Source organism: Tetranychus urticae, chromosome 2 (genome assembly GCF_039701765.1).
Source record: "Tetranychus urticae isolate SD_2017Ah chromosome 2, NJAU_TeUrti_SD_1.0, whole genome shotgun sequence".
In the NCBI taxonomy this organism is placed as follows: domain Eukaryota; kingdom Metazoa; phylum Arthropoda; class Arachnida; order Trombidiformes; family Tetranychidae; genus Tetranychus; species Tetranychus urticae.
The window spans coordinates 12,380,241-12,405,575 of NC_142959.1; the positions used below are offsets into that span (position 1 = coordinate 12,380,241).

Consider the following 25,335-nt stretch of genomic DNA (forward strand, 5'->3'; position numbering starts at 1 on the left):
TTTTTTATATCAATTATTTATTTCTAAATTTTCTTGTCAGGCCGCCAAATAATTTCTTTCATCAATCATTCTAACTTCAAAATCTTTTTTCCATCTAATTAATATAATTTTTAGTAATTATCAGAGGACTATAAACTTACTAGTGCACTCGATTTCTAATTGTAGACGCACACATTTTTGCCATCAAATAATAAGTTGCAAATTATATTATCAGAGTATAACTCTAAATTAGCTCTTTTATTTTTACTCGTAACTGAATTTCAAACTGAATGGTTTTGACGAAGCATTAAATTTTGACGCAATACGATCTAATTTAATTTTTATTTACACAACTTGATAACAATCAAGCAACCCACTCAAACTGATCTCTTCCATCAGATTAATTTTTAAAAACTTGAAAATCTTTCAAGTTACGTAATATGAACACTAGATGCCAGTCTGATACTGTAATATCAACCAAAACATTCCCAGGTTAATGACTGTTAAACTAAAAGTTGAACAAAATTTTATGACAAATTATATCTTCCTAAAATTGAATCATTATTTGAAAAAATTGACTAAATTTAGAGACTTCCCCAAAACTTATCCAATCCATTCCTAACATTCTTGCTCCTTTTACGTTTTATAAATTGGAAGCAAACGGCCACAAAACACAGTCGTGAAGAAACAACTGCAGTTAAGAGTACGAAAATGGACACGTTTATAGTCAAATCCAAGAATGTGAGGACGTGAAAGAGCTAAGATCGAGCTTCCTTAAGACCGTCGATCCTATCACGAATAAGCTCAAGTTAGACAGCGTCAGAATGATCTTTTCTAACCCTATGCTAGTCATTCTGAACCACTCACCTCCCAATAGCTTTCACATGTTATCGTAACTATAAATGGATGCTGCTTGGTCAAGATTCCTTCAAAAAACTCAACAACTATATAATCACTTGTTATCCCCACTTTTATCGAAATTTGTGTTTGTAGGAAACTCTAAAGTTATCGAGTATCTCATTGTCACCTCATTTTGTTGAAAATGAAATCCCTTCTGCCTTTGAAAGGATAAGCCAAATAATGAAACAAAATGGTTGCTTGTTAATCTTGCCTCTCATCGTTATTTTTATCACCCTTCGCCGGTTCTTGATCATCTTTCAGTTATCTGTTGAAATTGTCTCCACTATGGTCTGATGATCTATGGTCTTAACAATCAAGGTTCACTAATCATCAATTAAGAGTTGGTTGTTAAAAAAGAAGAGAAGAAACAGAGAGTCGAGCAATTCACTTGAATGAATCTCAAGACTCTTTGTTCAAGCAAAAGTATTAACGTTTATCCAAGGATCACGCTTAAGAATTACCTTCTTTCATCTTATTTATCCTGCTTTTCTCACTCTCATCATTACCACCATCAAATTCAGTTCATATGATCATCCACAAATAAAAGGGTCATCTTAAACTCCTTTAATTGTCTTCCACCATCTTTACCTTACATCAGCAATTTTGTTGAACATTTCATCTCTGTGGTTCATTTTGTTTCCAATTCTTAACAATTTTCTCAATTTAATGAGCTTGTCAAGTTATACATTTCACCATTATCAGCATCATCTTCGTTATAACAGGCAAATAATGATTGTCACATGAAAAAGACAAAAGGTAATTACAATCAACTAATTGTCAAGCCTTGTCAAACCCTTGGCATCACTCAAACTCTGGTTATAATACAGAGACACGAATCAACCCATTTTCAAAGTAACCATTTCCAATCAATAGCAAAAAACTTTCCCCTCACAACACGTGAATCTTAATTGGTTGAAAATCTGATTGAAGACTGATTGAAGTACAGAATATAATTGAATTTACATTCAACAATCGGATGAAAAAATCTTGAGAAATGATAGTTTCTCATGGAAATACAATTTGATTTTACTTCTCTTCACTCATCCAATTCAGAGTATTTCAAGTTTCCCCATAAAAAAAGGCAACTTTAATTAACTCTCTGTAAATTTAGTGTTTTTTTTTGTGTGTTTCATCTTTAAATGAGAGTAAATTTTGCTGAGAAAAAAAGAGACATTTGGTGTCTTTTTATCAAAATGAACAATCAGATTGAAAAGGCGAAAGTGTATTACATTTGAAGATATCATTAAACATCAAGCATAAGCTGAAGAGGAAATGTTGACTTGCATTTGATAATTGTTAAATTATTTGACTCCATCTGACTGTGTCTTTTAAATTGACTCAGAGGAAGTACAATTAACTGTCTAATGAGATGTTTTTGCCAGTAAAAAAAGGAACCAAAACTTGAGTCCCAAAAAAAAGACTATAAATGATACAAACAATTACATTGAAAACAATGAGAGAGAGACTGGATTTTCCCAATCAAGTTGATACACTTTGATCCAAAGCAAATCAAATTAAGCTGAGACGATTAATGTAAGATCATAAATAAATCACAAACTGATTTATTAAATTGAACCAATTGACAAAAAGATGAAATATTTGTCCATTTAGTGTTAATAACCTGTTAATGAGACCAGTTTATCATGAGAAGCAAAACGTTTGTCTTCATTGGAGTAATTTTTCATCAGATTAAATTCATCTCTTAACCATCAAGTTGATCACCTTCTAGGATCAATCGATGTTTGGGTAAAATTTTACCTTTTAACTGATGTAATATTCAAGTTGAGTCAATAATGGTTAAACTGGTTAAGCCGATTTAGAGGAACAAAAAAAGGCATCTTCAGTGAATTGCTGTTCATCAATAAAGTTGTTTTTGTTCATCAAAATCATTGAGTTTCTTTAAAAAAAAGTGAAAGGAATCAAGTTGTTGCAATGAAATTTCAATCTTCATCATAATCATTGTTTACAAGGGAGAGCAACTGAAGAGCTGGTGAAGATGATAAGAAGGGTAAATGATGATGATAATGGAAATCCTCTTCTAAAGGTTTATCCTTAACCCATGGATAGTGTAATGGCAAAATGTTGTCTCGCATTTTGATCAGTTATATCCTAAAGATGATGCCTGGAAGAGGGAAGAAGATGAGAAAAGGTAAAACATCAATACAAGGTAATGTGAATGATGAACAAGAAAAATCGATGCAAATCAATTGTAAATCAAAGTAAATAACAATGCTTTTAACTTAATAAAAACGGATGAAAAGTGAAATCAAATAATAATGTAAACATCAACAATTTTGATATATTTTACTTTATTCTGGCCATTTACTTGTTTCCAATTTCCTTTGCTTTTCCTTTACTGTTCAACTTTGATCATGATCATCATAATCATTATTGTTTCTCTGATGATACTTTGTTAATAATCCTTCAAAGTATTATGATGTGATGATTGGAATGATGATTAATATAAAGCAAAGTTGAAAAAAGAGGAACAAGCTAAAGATTGAACAAAAAATGATGATAATGATGAGGGAATCCATCTTGAAGATATTGGATTGTAAGGGAAGGAAAAAAAAGGTGAAAAAGATTTTTCCCTGTTTTCTGTTCACCTGATTGATTCCCAGTTATTTCAATGTGTATCAACATGATGAGAAACACTTGAGATGAAAGTTACTGCATTGTTACCTTCCGGTTGAAAGAAGATGAGAGAAGCAAATCGAGAGGATAAAGATGAAGATAAGGATGAAGAATGAGAATACAAAGAAGAGAAAAGATTGGATGTACAAATTTATCGGTGATCAGTTTCCGGAAGAATCATTGGAAACAGATTATCATTGAAAATCTAAAGGCGGATAACAACCTTTGAAATTAGAGTAAAGATGATAATGATTATAATGATGAGTCTACTTCAATCTTTTCCTTTCCTTTTGTAGTTCATCGCTTTCCATGGTAACAGGAAGCCGTAAGTCTGAGGTTTCACTGGTAATGATGTTGTATATAAAAACAGAATTGTTCAAGAATTTCATGTAATAATGGCTGGGAAGGTTCCTTTCTCATCAGAAGAGCATTATTATCTTGTTATTGTTGATACTTTTGTTCATCCTTGTTGCTCTCCTTGTTAATCATGAATCAGAATCTTTGGTGTTTCCATTTAACATTGAGAGTTTACAAGCGATGAAAAATGAACCAACAAGGTTAACATGTAAATACATTTGTTAATGAAAATTCAACTTCAGCCTTTTGCTTCAACACTCAAATTGGACTAATAATAATTGATTTATCTGAGATCTGTTCAGGGAACATTGATAAGGAAAATGTGCCTTCATGATGGAATGGTAAAATTGAAAAATGAAAAATGATAGCAAATTGAAGAGTCTTGGATGAAAGGTAAAGACTTGAAGAGGAGACACAAAAATGGGTTGAGAGATGGTGAAAAATGACTTTCAGTTTTTCCTCTTTTTTTCTTGTTTCTTCCAACTTTTCCTTTTCTCCAAAAATTGGATTGTTGATTGAAATGGAGCCAATGGTTACTCTTTGATGACAATAATTTCCTTGGTCCAAATGATGATGATTGATGCTTCTACTTTCCTCATTTAGAGACAAATCAAAAGATGATTGGACAATCCAAATAGGATATTATCACGTAGTTTCAACCCAAAAATAATGGCAAACAAAAACAGTGAAAAATTGCGTTCAAATGTCTACATAGAGATTCATGATAATTATAACATGAACACAACATAAACATGATAATTTTCATATCAAATTCACTTCAAATTATACATTACATTAAACAAGAAGCAAAATAAAATGTCAAAACTATCATAATTCACTGGTTTCAACCAGGTTAAGGTAAAACCAGAATCAATAAATGTTTACTGTTTACCGGGGAAAATGCAGAAATATGATTTTATATTTATGACAAAAAGTAAAGATAGTCATTGTAATGATAATATCAAATTGGGAATGAAAACAAAAAAGGATGAAAAGTGAATGGAACCCAAAATTGTAATCTTTAGTATCAATTTTTGTATCAATTTTTTTGTATCAACTGTGATCAATGTTACAATATCAATAGAGTAGCTGAATGAAACAATAACAAGATGATGATAAAGATGAAGAATTGGATGACAGGGAGAAGGAGGAAAAAGAGGTTCAAGAATATACAAGAAAAGGATGAAAAAAAAGGTCCAAGAAAATAGATATTAGTGAGGTTGACTAAACATATCAAGACATCATATCTTGATGGTGTTCAGATGAAACTGTACGGATGAACGAGAAAACCATTTCTTTTGTCTCTCAATTTTTTATTTTCCTCTTCGAACTCGTTCATCTTAATCATCTTTATCCTCCTTCTTGTTAGTTTCATTGAGCAAGGGAAGGTTGAAGAGGAAGAAGAAGAGAACTGAAAATTTTGCCAAATTTTGTCAAGCATATTCTTTCACCCATATAACTTCATCATTCAATCCACTCAAGTAACTTTACTTCAATTTTTGTTTCATTTGTAATAAGAAACAAGAAATGCTTCAGCACAAAAAAAGGGAACAAAATTATCAAGAAAAGGACAAAAAATGCTCTACTTTGGAGTAAAAAATATTGCTATCTTTTAAGGAAATCATTCCCTGTGTCTTTCAAAGTACAATTTATCCTTTTCTTTGCTTCTTTAAATTCACTAACTGTTAGTTTTAGTTCATCTTGCCATTTGAATGACAAGATATTCAGAGATCTTCAAGTGAATCTCTTTTTCCGTGAAAATTTTTCCTTCTCTTTGCTCATTGAATGTTATTGTTCATCACGGGCATCATCAGGGTTATCATGAAGAGAAATTTATCTCCAAATCTTTACTGTCATCTTTGTTCATCTTTTCTGGTTCCTTTTTTTCGTCTCTTTTTTTCACTTGACATCTTTTTGGTACATAAATTGTATGCACATTATAATATTAAATATGAATTGCTTTTCATCATCTATTGTAATCTCTTTTCTTTCCGTCTTTTCCTTTCAATTATTTTTTGCCTGATTGATGTGACCTCTTCTTGCTGGCTTATGGTGGTGATGTTGTTGGGTGAAGATGATTGTTCAATATCTGAGAAATGAATGAGAAAAAATATCAATCCAATTGATGGTGAATTAAATGGTTGGATAACTTTGAGACGCGCGTGACACGAGATTTTGTTCAAATGATAGGAAAACTGATCAACCTTGTATGAGTGTGTCGACAAATTATGTTAAACATTGAGCTTGATATGAGAAAGGGCACATTTCATTGGGATTATGAATTAATGATTACTTATTGAGTTATTTAGGGAAAAGCTATTGTTCCGTGATTAAAATGGTGAAAATGAGGAGCAAATGAATAATAAAATGTCTGCTTTTTTTGTTAACTGACAAAATAATCCCTGTTTTGATGGTGAAAATTGGCAAAAATTTGGATTAATAATGAAAGTGATGTATTCCTTTTACTTGTTTGCCATCAAAAGTCAATAGACAAAGTGGTTTGACAGTTAAATGGTCAAATTTCAATGGGAATGGTTTGTTGATGGAAACAATTTCACGCTTTAAATCAAATATTATTCTTAAAATTGTCTTATTCATGAAACATTTTATATTAAAGTCAATTCTCGATGATTAGATCAAAATTCATAGTGCAAAGTGCAAATCCATATTTTCATGCCTCAATCCTATTCCAGAGTCACTTGGTCAAATTAAATCCTATGAAAAACATATAAGACCATTTCAGCTAAGAGTATCTTTTAGGTACCAAAATTATAATTATAATAGATCGACCAAAGATCATCAATTTGACCATTCAATGGTAATTGCAGAGTTAAAAATGGCTGGTAAAAGATGTTTGTTGCTAAAAAGACACAATTGTTACATTTATGCACAAATTGACACAAGTACTGAAAACAAATGGTAATAACCGGGTAAACATTAGTTTAGTTGAAATTTAAACTCTGTAAGTCTGTAGAGAAATGAAAACTGAATTTATTTATGTGGTTAAAAAGTTTCTCTGATCAATATTTTTCGAGAAAATCGAGTTCAAACTTCTAACTTCGATCGTTTTCTGCACCTTTATGGAAGCAGATACATTCATCAAACTCATTATGCATATGTACATTTTGATGGGCAACCAGAGAACGCACTTATTTTTGGAGATAAAACTTTAATTTTTCTTTAAAACAGGTCAGTTCGATTTTTGTTTAAATCGATCTTTTTCTGTGACCTAAAGAGTTAGTGAGCTGAAACTTGTTATTCAGCCATAAAAATCTTTTGTACATATCATAGATTGAATAATTTTTTCAATAAATCGATAGTTCTCTTAATTTTGGACATTAACCCAAAAACTTTGAGCCTCGATATCTCGAGGGTGGTATAACTTAGGATCGCCACTCTTTGGCCAAACATTGAATGATACTATGGGCAATAACATGATAGAACTGAAAACCAAAGAAATCTGAGCTAATTCATTAAAAAATGAATATTATTCTTACACTTCATAAGTAACCATTTATCTTTTTTAATCAAGAATAAAATCTGGTAACATAAATGAAACAATATATAACTTTTTATGCAGAATCTTAACTAGCTTAGTTTTTCGCTACATCATGTACTGTAATATAATCTAATGTTTGGCCAAAGAGTGGTGATCGTAGGTTATACCACCCTCGAGATATCGAGGCTCAAAGTTTTTATGTTAATGGCCAAAATTAAGAGAACTATCGATTTATTGAAAAAATTATTCAATCTATGATATGTACAAAAGATTTTTATGGCTGAATAACAAGTTTCAGCTCACTAACTCTTTAGGTCACAGAAAAAGATCGATTTAAACAAAAATCGAACTGACCTGTTTTAAAGAAAAATTAAAGTTTTATCTCCAAAAATAAGTGCGTTCTCTGGTTGCCCATCAAAATGTACATATGCATAATGAGTTTGATGAATGTATCTGCTTCCATAAAGGTGCAGAAAACGATCGAAGTTAGAAGTTTGAACTCGATTTTCTCGAAAAATATTGATCAGAGAAACTTTTTAACCACATAAATAAATTCAGTTTTCATTTCTCTACAGACTTACAGAGTTTAAATTTCAACTAAACTAATGTTTACCCGGTTATTACCATTTGTTTTCAGTACTTGTGTCAATTTGTGCATAAATGTAACAATTGTGTCTTTTTAGCAACAACAGCAAAATATATTAACATTGCAATAGTCATTTTAAGCGAAGGTTTTCTTTCATCCTTATATTGATTCCGCAAAGTCGCTAGATTTTATTTCCTGAACTTTTCATTATGAATACTGGCCTTTTCAATGGGAATTGGCTGCAAAGCAACTTTAAATTGTCTGATCATTTGAGTGGATTTCAAAATCTAATAGAACCAGATTTTTAAGGTAAACCTAACAATTGTTGGATTATTTTGATTGTTTACAAGGTTCATGATAGCCTTCAATATTATACGTGAATGCAGGGCAGAGTTTTCAGGTGCATGATAATAACAGGAAAAGATGGAAGGAATAAAAGCGAAGTAAATTAGAGAAAAGAAGATTAGTTAACAATACAGAAGTTGTATTCTTGTGAATGAAGATGCTGATGATGAGATTGATAATGACGATGAGGTGGCTTGTTTCAGTACAAAGCAACCTTTAAATGGATCTTGTCTTGTGGTTTACTCTATGGATGGAGAAGCTGGAAGTAATACATTTCTTATATAATTACATTGACTGGTTGGTCGATGAAAACTGGCTCGTGTTGATCATCATTATAATCATCTCTTTATCTGATCTTCCTTCATCTTCTCCTCCCAAAGTCTAAATTTATCCAACCTCTTTAAGCGCAGTGATACAGCCAACAAAAAACACACAGTTTTACATGCCGTTGATTGGTATGCCTTTGGGAGGTGAACTGATCATAAACAGAGGGATAAAGTTGATGTCAGGGACAGAAGAGGAATCAGGTTTAAAAGTGAAGACAGAGATGAGCATTATGACTTTAAGATGATGATGATGATGAGGAGGAGAGGAAGATGAGCGTAAAATTGGATCAGTTAGTCTTATGAAAATTGTTGGACCCTTTTCCCATTCATGCCATTCACCCATTTTACCCAAAGAGGAAAAATGAAAGTCAATATATTGAGGGCATCCAAAAATACTTAAGTAGGGATAACTTTCCAATGAGATTAATTCAGTTGGTTATTTGCGGAATCAACTTGAAATAATCCCAAAAGTTTTCTCGATATTAAATAAATTTTCAAGTTTCTCCTAAACCTAATCAACTGATCAAAAGTACCAGAAAGTTGCCACTTTGAAGATTATCAAAACAATCCAAGCTCTAGATGAGCGACAACTTGAAAGTCGCGATTCTTTTGGACTGTGATTCTGACAATAATCTGGTCTTAGAATTTTTTCTTTTCATTTCAACTTTTCTCAGTGAAAAAGAAACGCAAAAATATACAATAAAGATGCTTTTTTATGGATCTTTCAATGTCTCCTTTTTTGCTCATCTCACAGTCTTTAACAAAATGGAGATGACAAGTATGATAAATATGATGATGATGATGATGAAGAATAAGAGATTTCCTTTTATTTATTTTTTCCAACAGTTTTTGGAGTTGTTGTTGTTGATTTGATTCCATAGTTTCTCTCTTCCTCCTACTTTCATTCCTTTGCATCTCATCATCTGAATAAACTGTACAACTGTGAAGTCAAAGTCAAAGACTGTATTCACCAAAGTACCAAGGCGGAGTCCATTCATTTCTTCATCATTTTGTCTTCATCATCATCACCACCAGCAGCAGCAAATCGCATTACAAGATTTGTCTTTTCTCAAAATTTCCTACTCGAGTAAAAAAACATTTTGTTCACATCTTCCATCCAATATCAGTTTGACTGTACTTTGTTTATTTTGCATTATGTCTTCCTTTTTCTTCCTTTTTTTGGCCAATTTCAATTTTCCTTCTACACAATCTGAGCTATTTTTCAGGGGAAAATATCATTCATCTGGATTCCAAAGTCATCTTACCTATCATGTTTTTGCGTTTCCCTCGTTTCAGCCTTTTTTGTCAGCTTGAGTCTGAAAATGAGAGCAAAAGAAAAGGTGAAATATTAAATTGAAAAATGAATTACATGGAACAATAAAGTATAAAATATTGTAATATTACGTAGGATTCAGGAATGGTAAAAGTAAATAAACAAAAAATCTAATGCAAATGAGTTCACAGCATTTAACATTGAAATTATACAAATACAGTTGCGTTGAACAATATTTGCATTTTGATAGCAACTTCATGCAGAGCAGATCACTCATCGTATTATGAGAATAAAATTGATGAGATAATATGAAAGAAAAATTAAAGCAAAGATTAACTAAGTCACAGTAAATTGCTCCTTGTTAATTGTTAAGATGAAAAGTAAACTGAAAGCAGCCAAATACAAATTAGTTAACAAATGAAGCTTCACAAAGTTGACTAAGTTGAGTTATAAAATGGTTGATATGGGCAATTAAACAGACTCATATTTACATGTTTTCATTAATATTAACCAAAATAAACAATAAAAGTCGTAATTATCCAACAGATAGTTAGGAATTAAGATCGCAATAACATCTTGAAATAGTAAAGAAGAAAAAGTTTAATTTGTATTTTCAATTTAAAATTTTTAATGCAAATGTTTGCTTTTTAATGTATACAATGTATACTTTTGATTGTTTAGGCTGATTTTTCAACATCTGCTAAACCATTGCAAACATAGTCCAATGCCTTTTCAATTTTGTTGGCATGGCTGCTCTTAGCATTGGCCAAGGTGTTGATTAAAGCATCAGCAATTTCATCAGAGGATTTGGCTGAACCCATTGATTCGAACAGTTTACCGGTTGAATCGATGTTGGCCAAGATGTCTTTTACATGAGTCAATGGTTCAAACATACCACCAGTCATTTTGTCCAATTGTTCAAGAGCTGAGGTAACAGTCTCAAGATTGCCAACCATTGATTTAAGTTGGGGATCGTTCATGGCATTGTCAAGGAATGGCTTGATAAGGGCGATTAAAGCACCAAGGTCTGATTTTTGGACGGCGTTGAACATGGATTGAACCTTTTCGGTGAGCAAAGATGCTCTGGATGCGACGAAATTGAAAGCACCACCAACTGAGAAGGCACGCGATTTAATCTGTTGGTTAACCATCTTTTCAAGTTTGTTCAAGTCTGATCGGACAACATCAATGTGACTTTGTAACAAGTTTTTGGTTGCTTCATCTTTGCCTGACATTTGGGAAAGGGCCAAACCAACGGTGTCAATGGCGTCTGAAACAGCATCGACTGCGGCTTTGTTGTTCTTTTGGGAAGCTTCGACCAACAAGTCATCCAATTTGTCCAAAAGCTCGCTGTTTGATGAACATCCAACGTAAGCTGTAAGGTAAAGTAAAAATGGTAAGCAATGAGAAAGTTATGATATTTAATTAGAAGTAAAATATTAAATTTAGATTAACTTACCAGTTGAGACGAGAAGAGCTATCACAATTAAAAATGACTTCATCTTTTAATATTGATTACTGGTGCAATCTTGGTTTGTCTGTATTCTGGACTTAATGCCGATAATAATAACCATTTCACTTGATAATCAACCCATATTTTATACTGAAATCGAGAGAACTGTTTGCTTGGTTTCAGTTTCAATGTTTAGCACCTGTTTTAGTTTTAGCTCGTCGATTCCTTCAATCAAATTGACGAGTCGCAATGAACTTGCAAAATAAAGTAATTTTCCAGTGTTGTTGAAAGCAAATTTTGACAATTTGTCATGACAATGAACTATTATCCTGTCTATATTATCTATCAACTATATTTCAATTCACATGATTAATGACGTCTTTTGGTTAAGAAATTTTAGATTTACAGAAGTTAATACATTTATTTAGGTAAATTATCAATTCTAATTAGCCAAGGAATGAAAATCAATCTCAAGATGGTTTATTAATTGAACAAATACATTGTTATCCCATCAATTCCGTGATATTATTTTGACATTAAAATTATTAGATTGACAGACCAGACTGGTTGCATCAATACGTTTACAAAGTGGAAAGATTTACGTAGCTATGCGATTCGCAAAATAAAATTCAGTTTCTTGTTTTGCAAACAATATAAATATGATCAGATGCTCTTGATTTTATTTTAATTGGTGTTTAAACATTGTCACTTTAGATCCATCGAGTAAAGCTTGAACAGAAATCATGAAAGTTACAATTACCATCATCACTGTCGTTGCTTTTGCAACATTGACCAGCGCAGGTAAGTCAAGTCTCACTCAAGTCTAACTAAATAATAACCTGATCTTTAAAGCAATTGCGATCGAGATCTATTTTTCAATTATCCTGTCATGATTTATGTCTAATCTTTTTTCACTTTACTTTTTTGACTGAAGCTTCAAATGAATTTGAACAACGTCTTTCAAGTTTACAATCAACCCTTTCCTCAGCTTGGGAAAAGGCCTCTAACAATGGAAATGCAGGAAAATTGATCAACCAAGCTCTTAAGACACTCAAGACCGCTTCCTTGGCTGGTGAATCTGATGCTGCTAAAAAAGCTATCGCTCGAATTGAAAGACTCGTCCCTTCTCTCGATAACTTGATCAACAATGGTCCTTCTACTAGAGCAAGCTTAGTCTCAACTATGGCTTCTTTGGTTGGTGAACGAAAAGAACTTATTGGTTCTCTTTTAGACCAAACTTCAAACAAGATGGACAAAGGAGGTAACGGACCTTGGGGACTCATTCTTAAGGTTGCTGGCGATTTTGTCCGAAACCAATTATTAGCCGATGAAAATATCCGAAACATGACTTATAAAGCAGCTGATACTTTGGACATGATTGAAGACGCTGTTGCCCTTCTCAACAATTTCTCAGGTGGTATGAATCCAATGTTGAACATGGTTGCCAGTGCCGTTGAAACTTTAGATGCTGCTTCAGACACTCTTCTTAATCGTGAAAAGGACGATGACTCCAAGAACATCATTGTTTCAAAGGTTATCTCTATGCTTTACAAGGTGAAAAACACTCAAAACCAAGCTTCTTATGATGCTATCAACAAGGTATGCGCCAAATTACATACCGCTCAAGATAAATCAAATTAATTCAAGATTAATTGATTCAACACCTATCATAATTATTAAAATAAAAGCTATTCATAGTTACATCACGTTTCAATTTCTTAACTTTATAATGAAGTTAAATATGTAAAATGTATATCGCCAATATTAAGCATTTTTGCGTCTATTATTGGTTTCAGATGGCTATCAAAATCAACTTTCAGTTCGTAAATATTATATAATATAACATGATTATTCATACTTCACTCGGAACACACAGAGAAAAAAATCTCAACCCATTTCAAGTCCACAGCCATTAATTAATAACAAATGAGCTAAATAGAAACAAAAGAGGCAAAAAAGCTGGAAAATCCTTGTTGGTAAATTGATTGATTCCATATCCATTATTTTCGTCAAATCGTACAGATAACTTAATCATTTTAAAAAATGATAACAAACATCAATAAATAGTTAATTAATTAAAAATAAACACAAAAGCTTATAATATTAATCCATATTTTATTGTTATCAAATAAAAGTTCATTGGAGGTAAAATACAATGTATTATAAAATTTGGAGTTATCCATTAGATGGCGCTTGAAGACTCTAACGAGATTTGATAAGTAAAGCTGGATGGAGTGAACTTGAAATTTTCAAGTTGAAAATATCAAATATATGTTTGAGTGTGTCTTCAATTAAATTATTAAATTAACCTCATTTTTTAATTTTTGTTTAAATTTACATTTTAACTCTGTGTGCATCTACTGGCATCATCGCAAGAATCATCGAAGAAACTCTATGCTTAACAAAGAAAAGGCTCGGAAACAAAATAAAAACATCGGCATCTTCAATTCTGTGATAATGTGAACGCTAAATATCTAAGAATCACGAATGAATTTAATAGCTTATTCAACTGTTGAGCAACCACACAGTTTAATGTAAATGAATCTGAATATCATTATGAGTTTTACTAGGACTGCTGTAAAATGAAATTTTAATGTTTTTTCTGTCCATCTCTTAGCATGTATCATCAAAAATAGATTGTTTATTCATTTTTATCTTCTTTATTATTTAAGGTCACTCCTCATATTATACAGCAAAATTAAATTAACTATTGATTATATTGAGGAAATTTTCTTGAGAAAAACTTGAAATTCCTTTTGTTTTATTAATAGCTTGCGTATATGAGCTCTGGAAAGATGTAAATTAGGTGAACAATGTTGATTTACATCTTTCTCTTCACAAGGATCATTAAGATTGCTCTTGCATTTTGAGTATTTCCTTTGTTTGTTTTGGGTAATAAATCACCAAAAACGACCAAAGTGACCAATTAATGACCTGTAACTAAAGAGAAAAACAAAAAGTAATGTTAACCTGAGGAGGAAACTGTTGAAAGGCGAAAGGAAAAGTGCGAGAAGTTAAATGATAAAAAACTGTAAGATTATTTGGATAACCTGATAACCAATGTGATCTATTTTATGGAGAGTTGGTTAACGTGTATAAAAAAATCCAGTATCAACACCAGAATCAATGATCAATCTTCCCAATTCTTTTGGACAATTTTTTCTTTTCTTCTTTGTCTTGAGATCTTTTACTTGTCAGAACTGTCTTTTTTTCACCAACTCGAATACACATATATGTAAAGCGTAATCAATAATCGATTATTGTGATGTTGATTTCGTTTGCTCAAGTGAGCCTCTGATCAATTATGAAAGTTAGTATGGAGGTCCTATTGGTATAGTTATTTTCAAAGATGGCTTGAAATTTAGGATGAATAAATTGGTGGAAAAGGCTGCAATGATAATACTCCTGACTATGATGGTGAAAAAACGTGAAACCAGTCAAAATGAGAAAAAAAGTTGAATCTTTTTTGTCCTCTTCTTTTGATAGGAAACCAATTTCTCCTTGTAAATATAATGTATTTCCTTTTGTAGCTCATTTATCCATTCAAATAATCTAGAATGAAAAGTAGAAAAAAAGAGAATTTTTTAGTGATTTTGCATTTTAGTGATTTGGTTTTAAACTTGGTCTGGTTACGGGTTTACGGAAGAGAAACAAGGTTAAGTTGATTTGATTGGTAGGTAAATTTTTTATAAGTAGGGGAAGTAAGATGGAAACTATTTCGATGATGATTCAGAAAAAAAAGGATACAAAACAGAGCAAAATGGTGAAACTGCTGTTGTATCTTTGATGATGAGAAGGAGAAAAGATGAAATTGAATGTCAGAAGGTTTTTTTAAATTCAACTTTTGTTATTATTCATGGGAAGATGAGAAAAAAGAAGGAGAAAAAAAGATATGTAAACAACCATGAAGATAGATGAATGAATGAATATAACTATGATGCTTGAAGATTGAAGGTTCCTATTTCTTCCTTTTTTTTCGTTCAACTGATTTGAAGAGCAGACTTTTCCTTGTTCCTATCAGCAATACACATAAAGTTTCAATTTCAATGTAACCAATATCTCGTTTCTATTTCGTTTTCCACCTTTGAAACTATTACCAATGAATACCATTTCTCTTTACTCCTTTTCCAGTGCTTTACCTTTTTCTTTTCCTCCTTTCTTCCTTATCCTTCATGAATTGAATCAGGTTAACAATCAGCAAGAGAAACCAGTTTGACAATTGAAGCTTCAATTTCTATGGTATTGTACATAGTTATCAATCAGTGTATGAGAATAAGGCAGTTGTAATATTGTCTCGGGCTTTTCAGAATAACCAGCACAGTGAAGTTTCAAATCGAGTAGATGTTGAGGAAGAATGAACTTCTTAACCACCTTCCCCAATTGAGCCTGAAATGAAGAAAAGAAGAGAAAGTAAATATAAAAAAACAAGAAAAGTAAAGGATTATGAACAGATAAGTTAAAAAAAAATAAATGCGATGTTGGATGAGAGAAATAATGTGAGAAAATGAACAGAATAAGTTAGATGATTTAATATTAACAAGCAGGGGAAAAGGAAGAGACTAGAGACACTTATTAAATGAAAATTGGATAATAAAACATGAGATGTTGAAAATTAAATTAACTTTCGTGAATTGGTTGCAAATAAACAACAGTCTACAACAGTGTATACACAAGACTTACAGTAAATTGAATTGCAATGCATCCTATCTTATATCATATAAACTCTGATTGCTTGTACACAACACTTGAAATATTTAAGAGTAAACTGAGAGATTTGAAAATTGAATTCAAATTGACATGAACCAATAGATAATTCACAATTTAAAATTTGGTAAAAACAATTAGATAAAATAATTAACAAGACAATGATGATTAACGAGTTGTTAATAACGACAAGCTCAGCCAAGTAAACAATTATCGCTTTTTTTCAATCAATTGATCTGTGAAAATAGATCTCTTGTGAAGCTATTTTCACTTAATAAGTTTCCCTCGCCCTCTAATTGGTAAACAATGAACCATTTATGTAATGTTAACAATAATTATTGACTGTTTAACCAATTAATTTTAAGTGATTTAACGAAACAACTATTCTTATATTGTGTGTGCTTATAAATTAATGATGATTAATTTGCCACTGGAACAATTAATAGTTCCATGTCCATGATTTGTGTGAATGAATTATTGATAGTTAACGTTCTAGTTTTGTTTTTGAGATGAAAGGAAATGACTGTGAATCCATGGATCATCAGTGGCAATTAATCGATTAATTAACATTAATTGTTTCTGTCTTCACGGTTTATGATTTTATTATTGTTCCAGTTTCATTCTGTGGTCTTGTGAGCTCAGCTAAGTTGTTTGGTTGCTGCATTGTAGGATTGTTGGTTGGTACAAGAAAAGGGTAAACATTCATAACATATTTAACCAGTTTTAAGTGAATGTTTTTGATTAATGATAACTGATACAAAATGTATTTCAACCCACAAACCTGTGTAAAAATGGTAATTAACACACAATCAATCCATTTTTCTGTTGTAATTAATTTATTTTCTTTCCTACTCTTTCTCATTTCTATTAGATGTAACAAAACTGGCATGTCAGTTGGCTTATCTCTAAAGGGAATTGATGTGACCATTTATTCTGTCCCTCTTTATTTATATTTTGCTGGACAAATTTACAAACACTAATGACCATCTTCAGTGTAATTTTATATTGTTTATCTAATTATCTAGTTAACATGGACATTGACTGAGCAACAACGGATCAGAGTACCGATTTCTCGACGTTAATTGGATAAGTAGAGCTATTATTAAACATGGTGTAATCTGAGCTAATTACAATAGAAAATTGATAATCAAAAGTTCAGAATCTTAACAAAAAAGTGAGTATTTTCATTGTAAATCTAGTTAATCTTAAGTCAACATGTAAACATATTCACCAGCTTCATGTTTTCGCGTTAAAACTCAGCAGCTAAAACAGATGAGCGTTTAATTTCACCATTTGCAATGTTTTTATGATCGCGACTCGTGTTGGATCATTTTTCATTTGTTGATGAGCTTTTAAGACGTTAACATTAAATTGATATTTATTTGTTTAATGATAATTTATTTCATTCTATTTAAGTTAACTGTATTAGGTTTGTTTACATGTTTTCAATGGTCATGGTACATTGGACGATGCCGGATGTTGTCATGGAGTATTTAGTGGGTTTCAAATGGCAGAATTCATTTCCTGTCTTATGATATTAAGTAAAATGGCTGAGGTAGTTTACAGAAAGCGAATTACATGTATATTCCATGGATTCCAATTGTGATCTCCTCTCAAGTATTACAACAACAGCAACCAAAAGACCAATAATCTAATAAAGAATGGAGTGAAAAAAGTCAAAGTATCAACTGTCAGATTAGACAATTGGTAATGTTTGTTGTTGTATTGGTATTTATGGAGCTTGTGATAACCATTACAGAAAGACCAGAGGAAGATTCAGCCTACAATTGGACGAGAATGAAACAAGGAAAAAAAGAGAAAGAAAATGGTCTAGTTTGATAATCCATTTTGGTATCATTAACACGAAATGAAGAAGAATACAGTTGCTGGAAAATAAAAGGGACAAGAAAATAGCCTTAACCTGAATGCAATGAAAGATTGTAATAAACAACAAAAGTCTCCCAAAAATTGTGATAAGCAGCAAATAATGCTCAAAGATGATGATGGTGATGGGAAATTTCGCTATCCATTCTAAAATTGTCTCGGAGTAAACAATGGCAGCAATAGTCTTCAACAAAACTGCTTGAAGGCTAAATCTGATGTACATTTTGGACCTGTCAAATCAAATTATTGTACATATCACAATGGATGGATATAAGTTAAATTTAAGGCTATTTGGACCAGTTTCTGTGTTGTTTATCCAACCAAAAGCAAGCTATTTGATGATTGCTCAGACTTGATTAACATTTCATTTCATCTTCTCATATTGATCCAATATTTTGAATGAATATCTCTTAATATACGAATTATATTTCAACAAGATATGATTGCAATTTGAAAAGAGGATCAACTTTTATTATTAATAATGGTAGTGTAAATGAGCGTAATCAGAATCTAAATCGACTTCTTGAAACAATAGAAGCAAGAAATTGTCTGAATACTTGATAAAATGATCATTACCAGACTCACAAATTGTCAGATTTAGGAAAGATGCAGAAAAGTATCAGATATCAAAGAAATGGAATCAATTTCAAATGGTTAATTCAACATTTGTAAAATATTGATTGATTTCTGACTGTAATTCACTGTTCTCACTGAATCAATCAACCAATCAAAATGGAAACATTTCCAGTATTTCAATCTATTTATCCTAAATTTCAATCAACTTTACTCAATTTGCTTCAAAGTGTGAATCATTTTTTGTTAACCTAAATTGGCAAGAAAACATATTTTTTCAAATCAATCAACAAAATTTTTCATCTCACGCAATGAACTTTAGATGTTACAGGCGTATATAATGATGAACATGTAATATCTTGAAAAGAGTGAAACAAAATCTTATTAACAAATCACGTCAAATTACATTAACACAAATGTAGCAAAATGATAATGACTATGATTATGATGATGATGATGATGATCTAGATGAGGGAAGAAAATTGTAACTACTCGATTATGTTAAATGAATAATTTGCCTAATACATTAGTTTATTTACCCACACGATGGTGTTGATCGTTTCTCCTTTCATCAGCAAAAATGCATCAACAAAATATTTTAAAGACATAATGTAATGATTCAATTAACGTCGATCAACTGAGATTTTTGCTTTCAAATTTTTCGCTTTTCATCCTTCTGTTCATCAACAATCTTCATGATTACTCTTCTCGCCTAAAACTATCATTACCATCATTACCTTTAATATTCAAATTGAACCTTTTCTTGTATCAATCATCAAGACTATACTAGGAAAAATTGTGATCAACATCAACCAACATATCAACTAAAACTTAGCATAAAAATTGTCATCTCATAACTAACCTTTTGTTGTCTCCAAAAGATTTATCGTAAATTTTCATTCGTTTCAGTCTTATTACAGTATTTGATCCGCAAATTTGTTAGTTAATTGATTTTTCAAAGCAAAGCAAACTTAATAAATGTTTTGAATGAATGAAATGTAAACCTTTTGTTTGCAATATTGAATAACTGAAGAAGCAGTTGAAGAAGAAGAAGAAACCAGTGTTGACACCGCCGTAACATCGCTTCCGCAAAAGCAACAGAAGTGGTGTTAGCGTGGTGTGAACCCTGGTTTTATACGCTACTGTTAATAATTAAAACGCAATGGATATCAACAATCGGTGTGGACATATCTGATCAACATATTATCTTGAACTTAATGTTATCACATTACTTGATATTGATTTTCCCGATCTGTTCACCGTTCCTGTGTGTACAGTTTGTAGAGGCAGTCAACTGCCAAATATTAAATGTTAGTCTAAAATTGTGTGTTGCAGTAAATCTAGTTAATCTCAAAATGATAACCCAAAAGTCCCAAATTTTGTCAGTCATTAAACTGACTTGATGCTGGTTGCAAGTGGCTCTTCAATTGAGGACTTTTGGTCTTCATTGATTGTCTTTCCGATGCTATTATAAAACAGTGAAAAGGCTGATGTTTTTCATGTCAGAGGATAACTAACAACGAAAGTAGTCAATTGAAAGGATAAGTGGCTATGTATTCAATTGTAATTGATTGAATGATTGAATTGATGGTCTAACTGGTTAGTTAATAAACCAACCAACCATCAAGTCTCAATGCAATAATCAAAGTAAAAGAATGCCGAACATAAAGAGAAAGAAAGAAAAGGCAAGAATGATTATATTTTGTTTGTTGCAATTTATGAACCATACAGAGAAACAGTTAATTGCTAATGACATAGTAAATCAATGATTATACTTTATCCATTTCTGCCTTTTACTTCTCTCTCTCAATCAGTTTAATTTTCATTTGCAAAAACAGCAGCCAGTTCATTTCCCATTGCCCATCAATATCACCTTATGCCTTCCAATTTTTACCTCTCTCATGGCAAACTCAGTCCTTAACACCACCTTCAATCTCCCACTTTTATTACCTAAACTAACGATTATTAATTTTACTTTTCTCACCCAACAAATTGATTCCCCTTCTAATTGATACAATATACAAAATAGCCTGGACTTGCCTTGAATTATAAAAACAAATGCTGATGACCAATGTGATTTACTCATGCAATCATTTGTAAATTAAGGTTGTGCCATGAGAATGTATCACTTTACCTGAGCAAACTTGCAACTGAAAACTGTTACCATTAGTAATATTTTCATTATCAGTAGAGAGAAAAATTGAAAACATTTGCCTTTTGTTGATGAAAGTCGTTAAAGTCCAATATCTATGGGTGACTCAATGTGGATAAAATTTCCGATTTAAAAGCCATTTTTGAAGGATGCTATCCAAAAATCACTGTTGTATTGACAACAGTTTTTTTGATAATCTCATTGATGCTCTTAACAACATTACACAAGCCATTGGATTAGTATTGAGCTGTAGCTGGAGTAGGACGCATTTTTGGATGTTTGTTACACGAAATGGAAGACAGAAGTAAACTTGATTCAGAAATGGTTAGGAATCAACAAAAGAATTAACTTGAACACCAAGAAAGTTGGTTAAATTGATTGTGATTCTCTTTTATCCAGTCTTTTATTTTTTCAAATCATCTATTGATGTTCTTCACTTTTCCTTTTCACTCTCTTAACCATTGGAAATGCTGATTGGCAAAAGGAAAGAAAAGCTCGAGATATTTTGCTCTTCCAGTCCATTAATTCGATAAATAGGGCGAGTTCGAAGAATTGGTAAATGGTGATGATGAAGACGAAGAAGAGTGATCTTGTTTAGCGATTCAATGGTGATTACATGGAGACTACAATTTTATAGCTGCACAATCATTTATCTGAAAGCAGAGGAAAACAAAGGCAGATATTGAAACTGTATTAACACAAGTAAATTGGTTGCTTAGCGATCACATAGCTTTTAAAATTGCGTATTTTTGTGTGTATTTTGTGAGAAACATCATCATAATGATCATTATTTTTCCTTCTATTGTTGTTATCATTATTGTCACCGGAGAGAGGAATAAAAAAGAGCCCTTAATCGGTATTCAATTTAAATATAATTCACCCTGTAAAATGTATTTCTGTAAAGGTCATTACTTTTGATGATGGTAACAAAGATCATCCTAATCTGGTCTAAATCAAAGCATTTACTGTTATTTAACTTAAATGACTGTCGATTGAGAGTAAACTAGGTTTACTGGAAACAGTGCAGTTTGCTAAGCAATTTGAAAATTTGAAAATTTAAATCATAAAATTTTAATGTGCGTTGATGCTGTCGAAAGACGTTTTTATTTGAAAAGGCAGAAACTCAAGCATTCGAGTTAAGTTTCAAGCCTTACAGGGTTTGTAGAAGCATAAAAATTTATTATATTAGCTATTAAATTATTTCTCCGATAATTTTCGAGAGAGTCGAGGTGAAAGTTGAAAAAGCAAAATATCTAATGAACCCTATTTAGATTAATCATTAAATATACATTAATGCGTTAAAATTTATATGTTTGCATGTTCAACTTATTGATCAGATTTTGAATATGTATTTGACGTGAAACGGATTTTATATGCAAATTTTTCATAATAAAATGTTTATCAATCTCGTTGTAGTCTCAAGTCGACATCTGAATAGTTTGATTTGGAAGAACAGAAAATCTTACTTTGGTGCAGAAATGTTTCTATTGAAAAAATTATTCACACTTCTCTGTATAATTGTGTGTTCATATCAGTTGTACTTCACAACAATAGATTATCTTGAATTTAATGTTATCACATTACTTGATATCGATTTTCCCGATTGGCTTACCGTTCCTGATATAACATTATGTGTACAGTTCTTAGATGCAGTCAACTGGACCGCGTGGGCAATTCGCCATCCAGATTTGTTGCCAGACAATTGTTCGATCATAGACGACGACAAGGAAAGATCAGAACATATTCGTGAATGTTTCGCCGAGATGGGAGCAGACGATTTCGAAGGATTTGTCCAGGAACATTTTACTGTTGCTAAATTTTACAAACTAGTAATAAAAGCTCAATCACTATTCGATTTGATCTCATTTGACAGTAAAACGGGAAGTTTTAACGGTTTACAAAAAAATCACGATATATTTTGTACAACTAGGACTTATCTTAGAGATCCTCATGTTTGTTATCATCTTGCTTGTCGTAATGGTACCAATCCATCGGATGATATACGATTCCATAGAAGTAGATTGATACACTCGCCGAATCCTGGTGCAATGTTCATGTTTCGTTTATATAATGCATTCTTTGCGTCATGTGATCACGTTTTTCTTTACATCCACTCGCCGTTAGATTTACCGCGTGGACCTTTAGAATCTTATTTAGTCATCAAACCAAAAGAGAAACCGAGTTTATTTTTAATCAGTTTCATCTTGATAATAGACAATCTACTTGAGCCACCATATGCAACTAACTGTAAGGATTATCATCATGATGATGAAGGTACTCAATCACTAATACACAAATATGAGGAATGCTTGAATAATCAAACACTTAAATTGGATCCAAGTTTTGTTATGTATCAGACGATGATTGAGAATCCACAAAAAGTTGAAGGCAATTTTTCTAATAGATTAAGATATAAATATAAAGACAAACTCAACGAAATACGAACTGAATGTGGAAAGTTGGTGGAACAACCACAGTGCAAAGTCTTTATTTACATACCATATATCATAGGCCATGAGCGTTTCGTTTCTCAACGTGAATACCATAGCAATTTCATAATCATGGCTCCAACCACTCCTGATATAAAATTGGAAAAATCACCAGTTTTTCTTTTGGAGACTTATGTTGTCAACATTGGTTCCATTCTTGGTATTTGGTTTGGTTTCAGCATGGTCCATCATTTAGGTTCATTAGGGAGTCACTTATTAAAGCTAAAAAATATCAGCAAATTTTCGTGGAATAATATTTGTCTCCGTCATGAAAAACCACTAAAGAAATCAGTTTACTTAAATTGTGAACAAAAGAATCAAAAACAAAATACTGCTGAACGTCCAGCTATTGCGTATTACCGAACACATGGTTTATTAAGCCGAGCCAGAGCTGCTATTGCTGAAAGCCGTAAGATTAGTGAGTCGCGCTGTTCGCAGTCTATAAGATCGAGATATGTTACAGACATTATGTAATGATTGCATTAATGTAATAGATGAACTGTTAGTCGAGTTTTCTAATATTTTATTTAACCCATCCATAAAACGTGAAAAATACTAGATGCCCATTTTTTGATTAACGATCAATATTAGATGGAAACAAACTCATGTTTGCCCTCTTAGACTCGCTGACTGATTGAAATAATTGCCTAATGTGTCGCAAATAAAATTTATATAAATCAGGAACCCTTATATCATTTTGGTTGACCAAAAGTGTAAAGTCAAATAAAAATGCAAAAACTTTCATTAAACCAACGTTGGTTTTAAAGATTAAATTCTGAACAAGAACGAGGAATAAGAATGAACTTTGTATCGACAGTAAATAAGATGAACAAAATCAACTAGAGGCTAGAAAAGAGTCCAACCGAACAATGTCGATGATCAAAACGAAAAAGGCGAAGAATAAATCTTCTTTATACATTATTCTTCCTTTTTACTCTACTAACGGTATCGATATAAATCTGTGTGCATTATCATATGCTATCATATTGTTAGCAATTGAAACTAAATGAGCATCGCCAATCGGTGTGAAAATGTCTCATAAACATTATTTAGGTGAATCATTAAATACATTTAGAATTTTTTGTTTGCATGTCAACTTATTGATCAAATTTCAAATATATATTTGGCGTGAAACAACTATTGCCAGTAGCTTTTCATCATAACATTTTTGATTCAAAGAATTAATATGAGTTTAAAACAATTTTTACCAGACGTAACGTAGTCTGAACTTGATATTTAAGTAGTTTTTTTAAACGATTTGGTGCAAAAATGTTTATATTCAAAAAAATATTCACAATTTTCTGTATAATTGTATGTTCATATCAATTATACTTCACAACAATGGATTATCTTGAATACAATGTTATCACATTACTTGATATTGATTTTCCCGATTGGCTTACCGTTCCTGATATAACATTTTGTGTACAGTTTATGAATGCAGTCAACTGGACCGCTTGGGCAATTCACCATCCAAATCTATTACCTGATAAATGTACAATCATGGACGATGAGAAGGAAAACAGATCAGAACATATTCGTGCCTGTTTCGCTGAGATGGGAGCAGACGATTTCGAAGGATTTGTCGAGCAACATTTTACTGTGGCTAAATTTTACAAGATAATCATCAAAGCTGAATCAATAACAATAATTTACAATAAGACAGAATATTTCAATGGCTTAGAACAGAAACACGAGATATTTTGTGCAACTAAGACTTATCTGAAAGACCCTCATGTTTGTTATCATGTTGCCTGCCGTAATGCTACCAATTTATCCAATTTCGTACGATTTAATAGAAGTAGAGCGATACACGCGCCAACTCCTGGTACATTGTACTATTTAGACATATATAATGTCTTCTTCAAGGTATGGGACCAAATTTTTGTTTACATCCACTCGCCATTAGATTTGCCGCGTGGACCTTTTCAAACTTATACAGTTATCAAACCAAAAGAGAAACCGAGTTTATTTTTCATCAGTTATATCAAGATAATTGACAGTCTACTTGAGCCACCATATGCAACTAACTGTAGGAACTATCATGATGATGTTGAAGGTACCCGATCATTAATGCACAAGTATGAGCAATGTTTAAATAATCAAACACTTAGATTGGATCAGAGTTTTGTTATGTACCAGACGATAATCGAGAATCCACAAGAAATTGAAGCTAATTTT

At 31.8% G+C, this 25,335-nt stretch overlaps 2 protein-coding genes and 2 long non-coding RNA genes across 4 annotated transcripts; 2 read left to right on the forward strand and 2 right to left on the reverse strand.

Moving 5' to 3' along the window:
- Window positions 1–10,475: 10,475 nt before the first annotated feature.
- On the reverse strand, window positions 10,476–11,460 carry LOC107368547 (uncharacterized). The gene is made up of 2 exons (XM_015936396.3): window positions 11,359–11,460; window positions 10,476–11,274 (listed from the first exon to the last, which is right to left on the reverse strand). The coding sequence occupies exons 1-2, from the start codon at window positions 11,399–11,401 to the stop codon at window positions 10,577–10,579; spliced, it is 741 nt and encodes a 246-aa protein (XP_015791882.2). The 5' UTR covers window positions 11,402–11,460; the 3' UTR covers window positions 10,476–10,576.
- Window positions 11,461–12,048: 588 nt separating this feature from the next.
- Window positions 12,049–13,053, forward strand: LOC107368538 (uncharacterized). The gene is made up of 2 exons (XM_015936383.3): window positions 12,049–12,153; window positions 12,287–13,053. The coding sequence occupies exons 1-2, from the start codon at window positions 12,096–12,098 to the stop codon at window positions 12,991–12,993; spliced, it is 765 nt and encodes a 254-aa protein (XP_015791869.1). The 5' UTR covers window positions 12,049–12,095; the 3' UTR covers window positions 12,994–13,053.
- Window positions 13,054–13,862: 809 nt separating this feature from the next.
- LOC107368555 (uncharacterized) lies at window positions 13,863–16,268 on the reverse strand. Its single transcript, XR_016198876.1, has 4 exons — window positions 16,033–16,268; window positions 15,492–15,738; window positions 14,403–14,904; window positions 13,863–14,292 (listed from the first exon to the last, which is right to left on the reverse strand). It is a non-coding gene; the product is annotated as an uncharacterized LOC107368555 (long non-coding RNA).
- Window positions 16,269–16,375: 107 nt separating this feature from the next.
- LOC107360146 (uncharacterized) lies at window positions 16,376–18,397 on the forward strand. The gene is made up of 3 exons (XR_001568242.3): window positions 16,376–16,850; window positions 16,928–17,230; window positions 17,473–18,397. It is a non-coding gene; the product is annotated as an uncharacterized LOC107360146 (long non-coding RNA).
- Window positions 18,398–25,335: the final 6,938 nt, after the last annotated feature.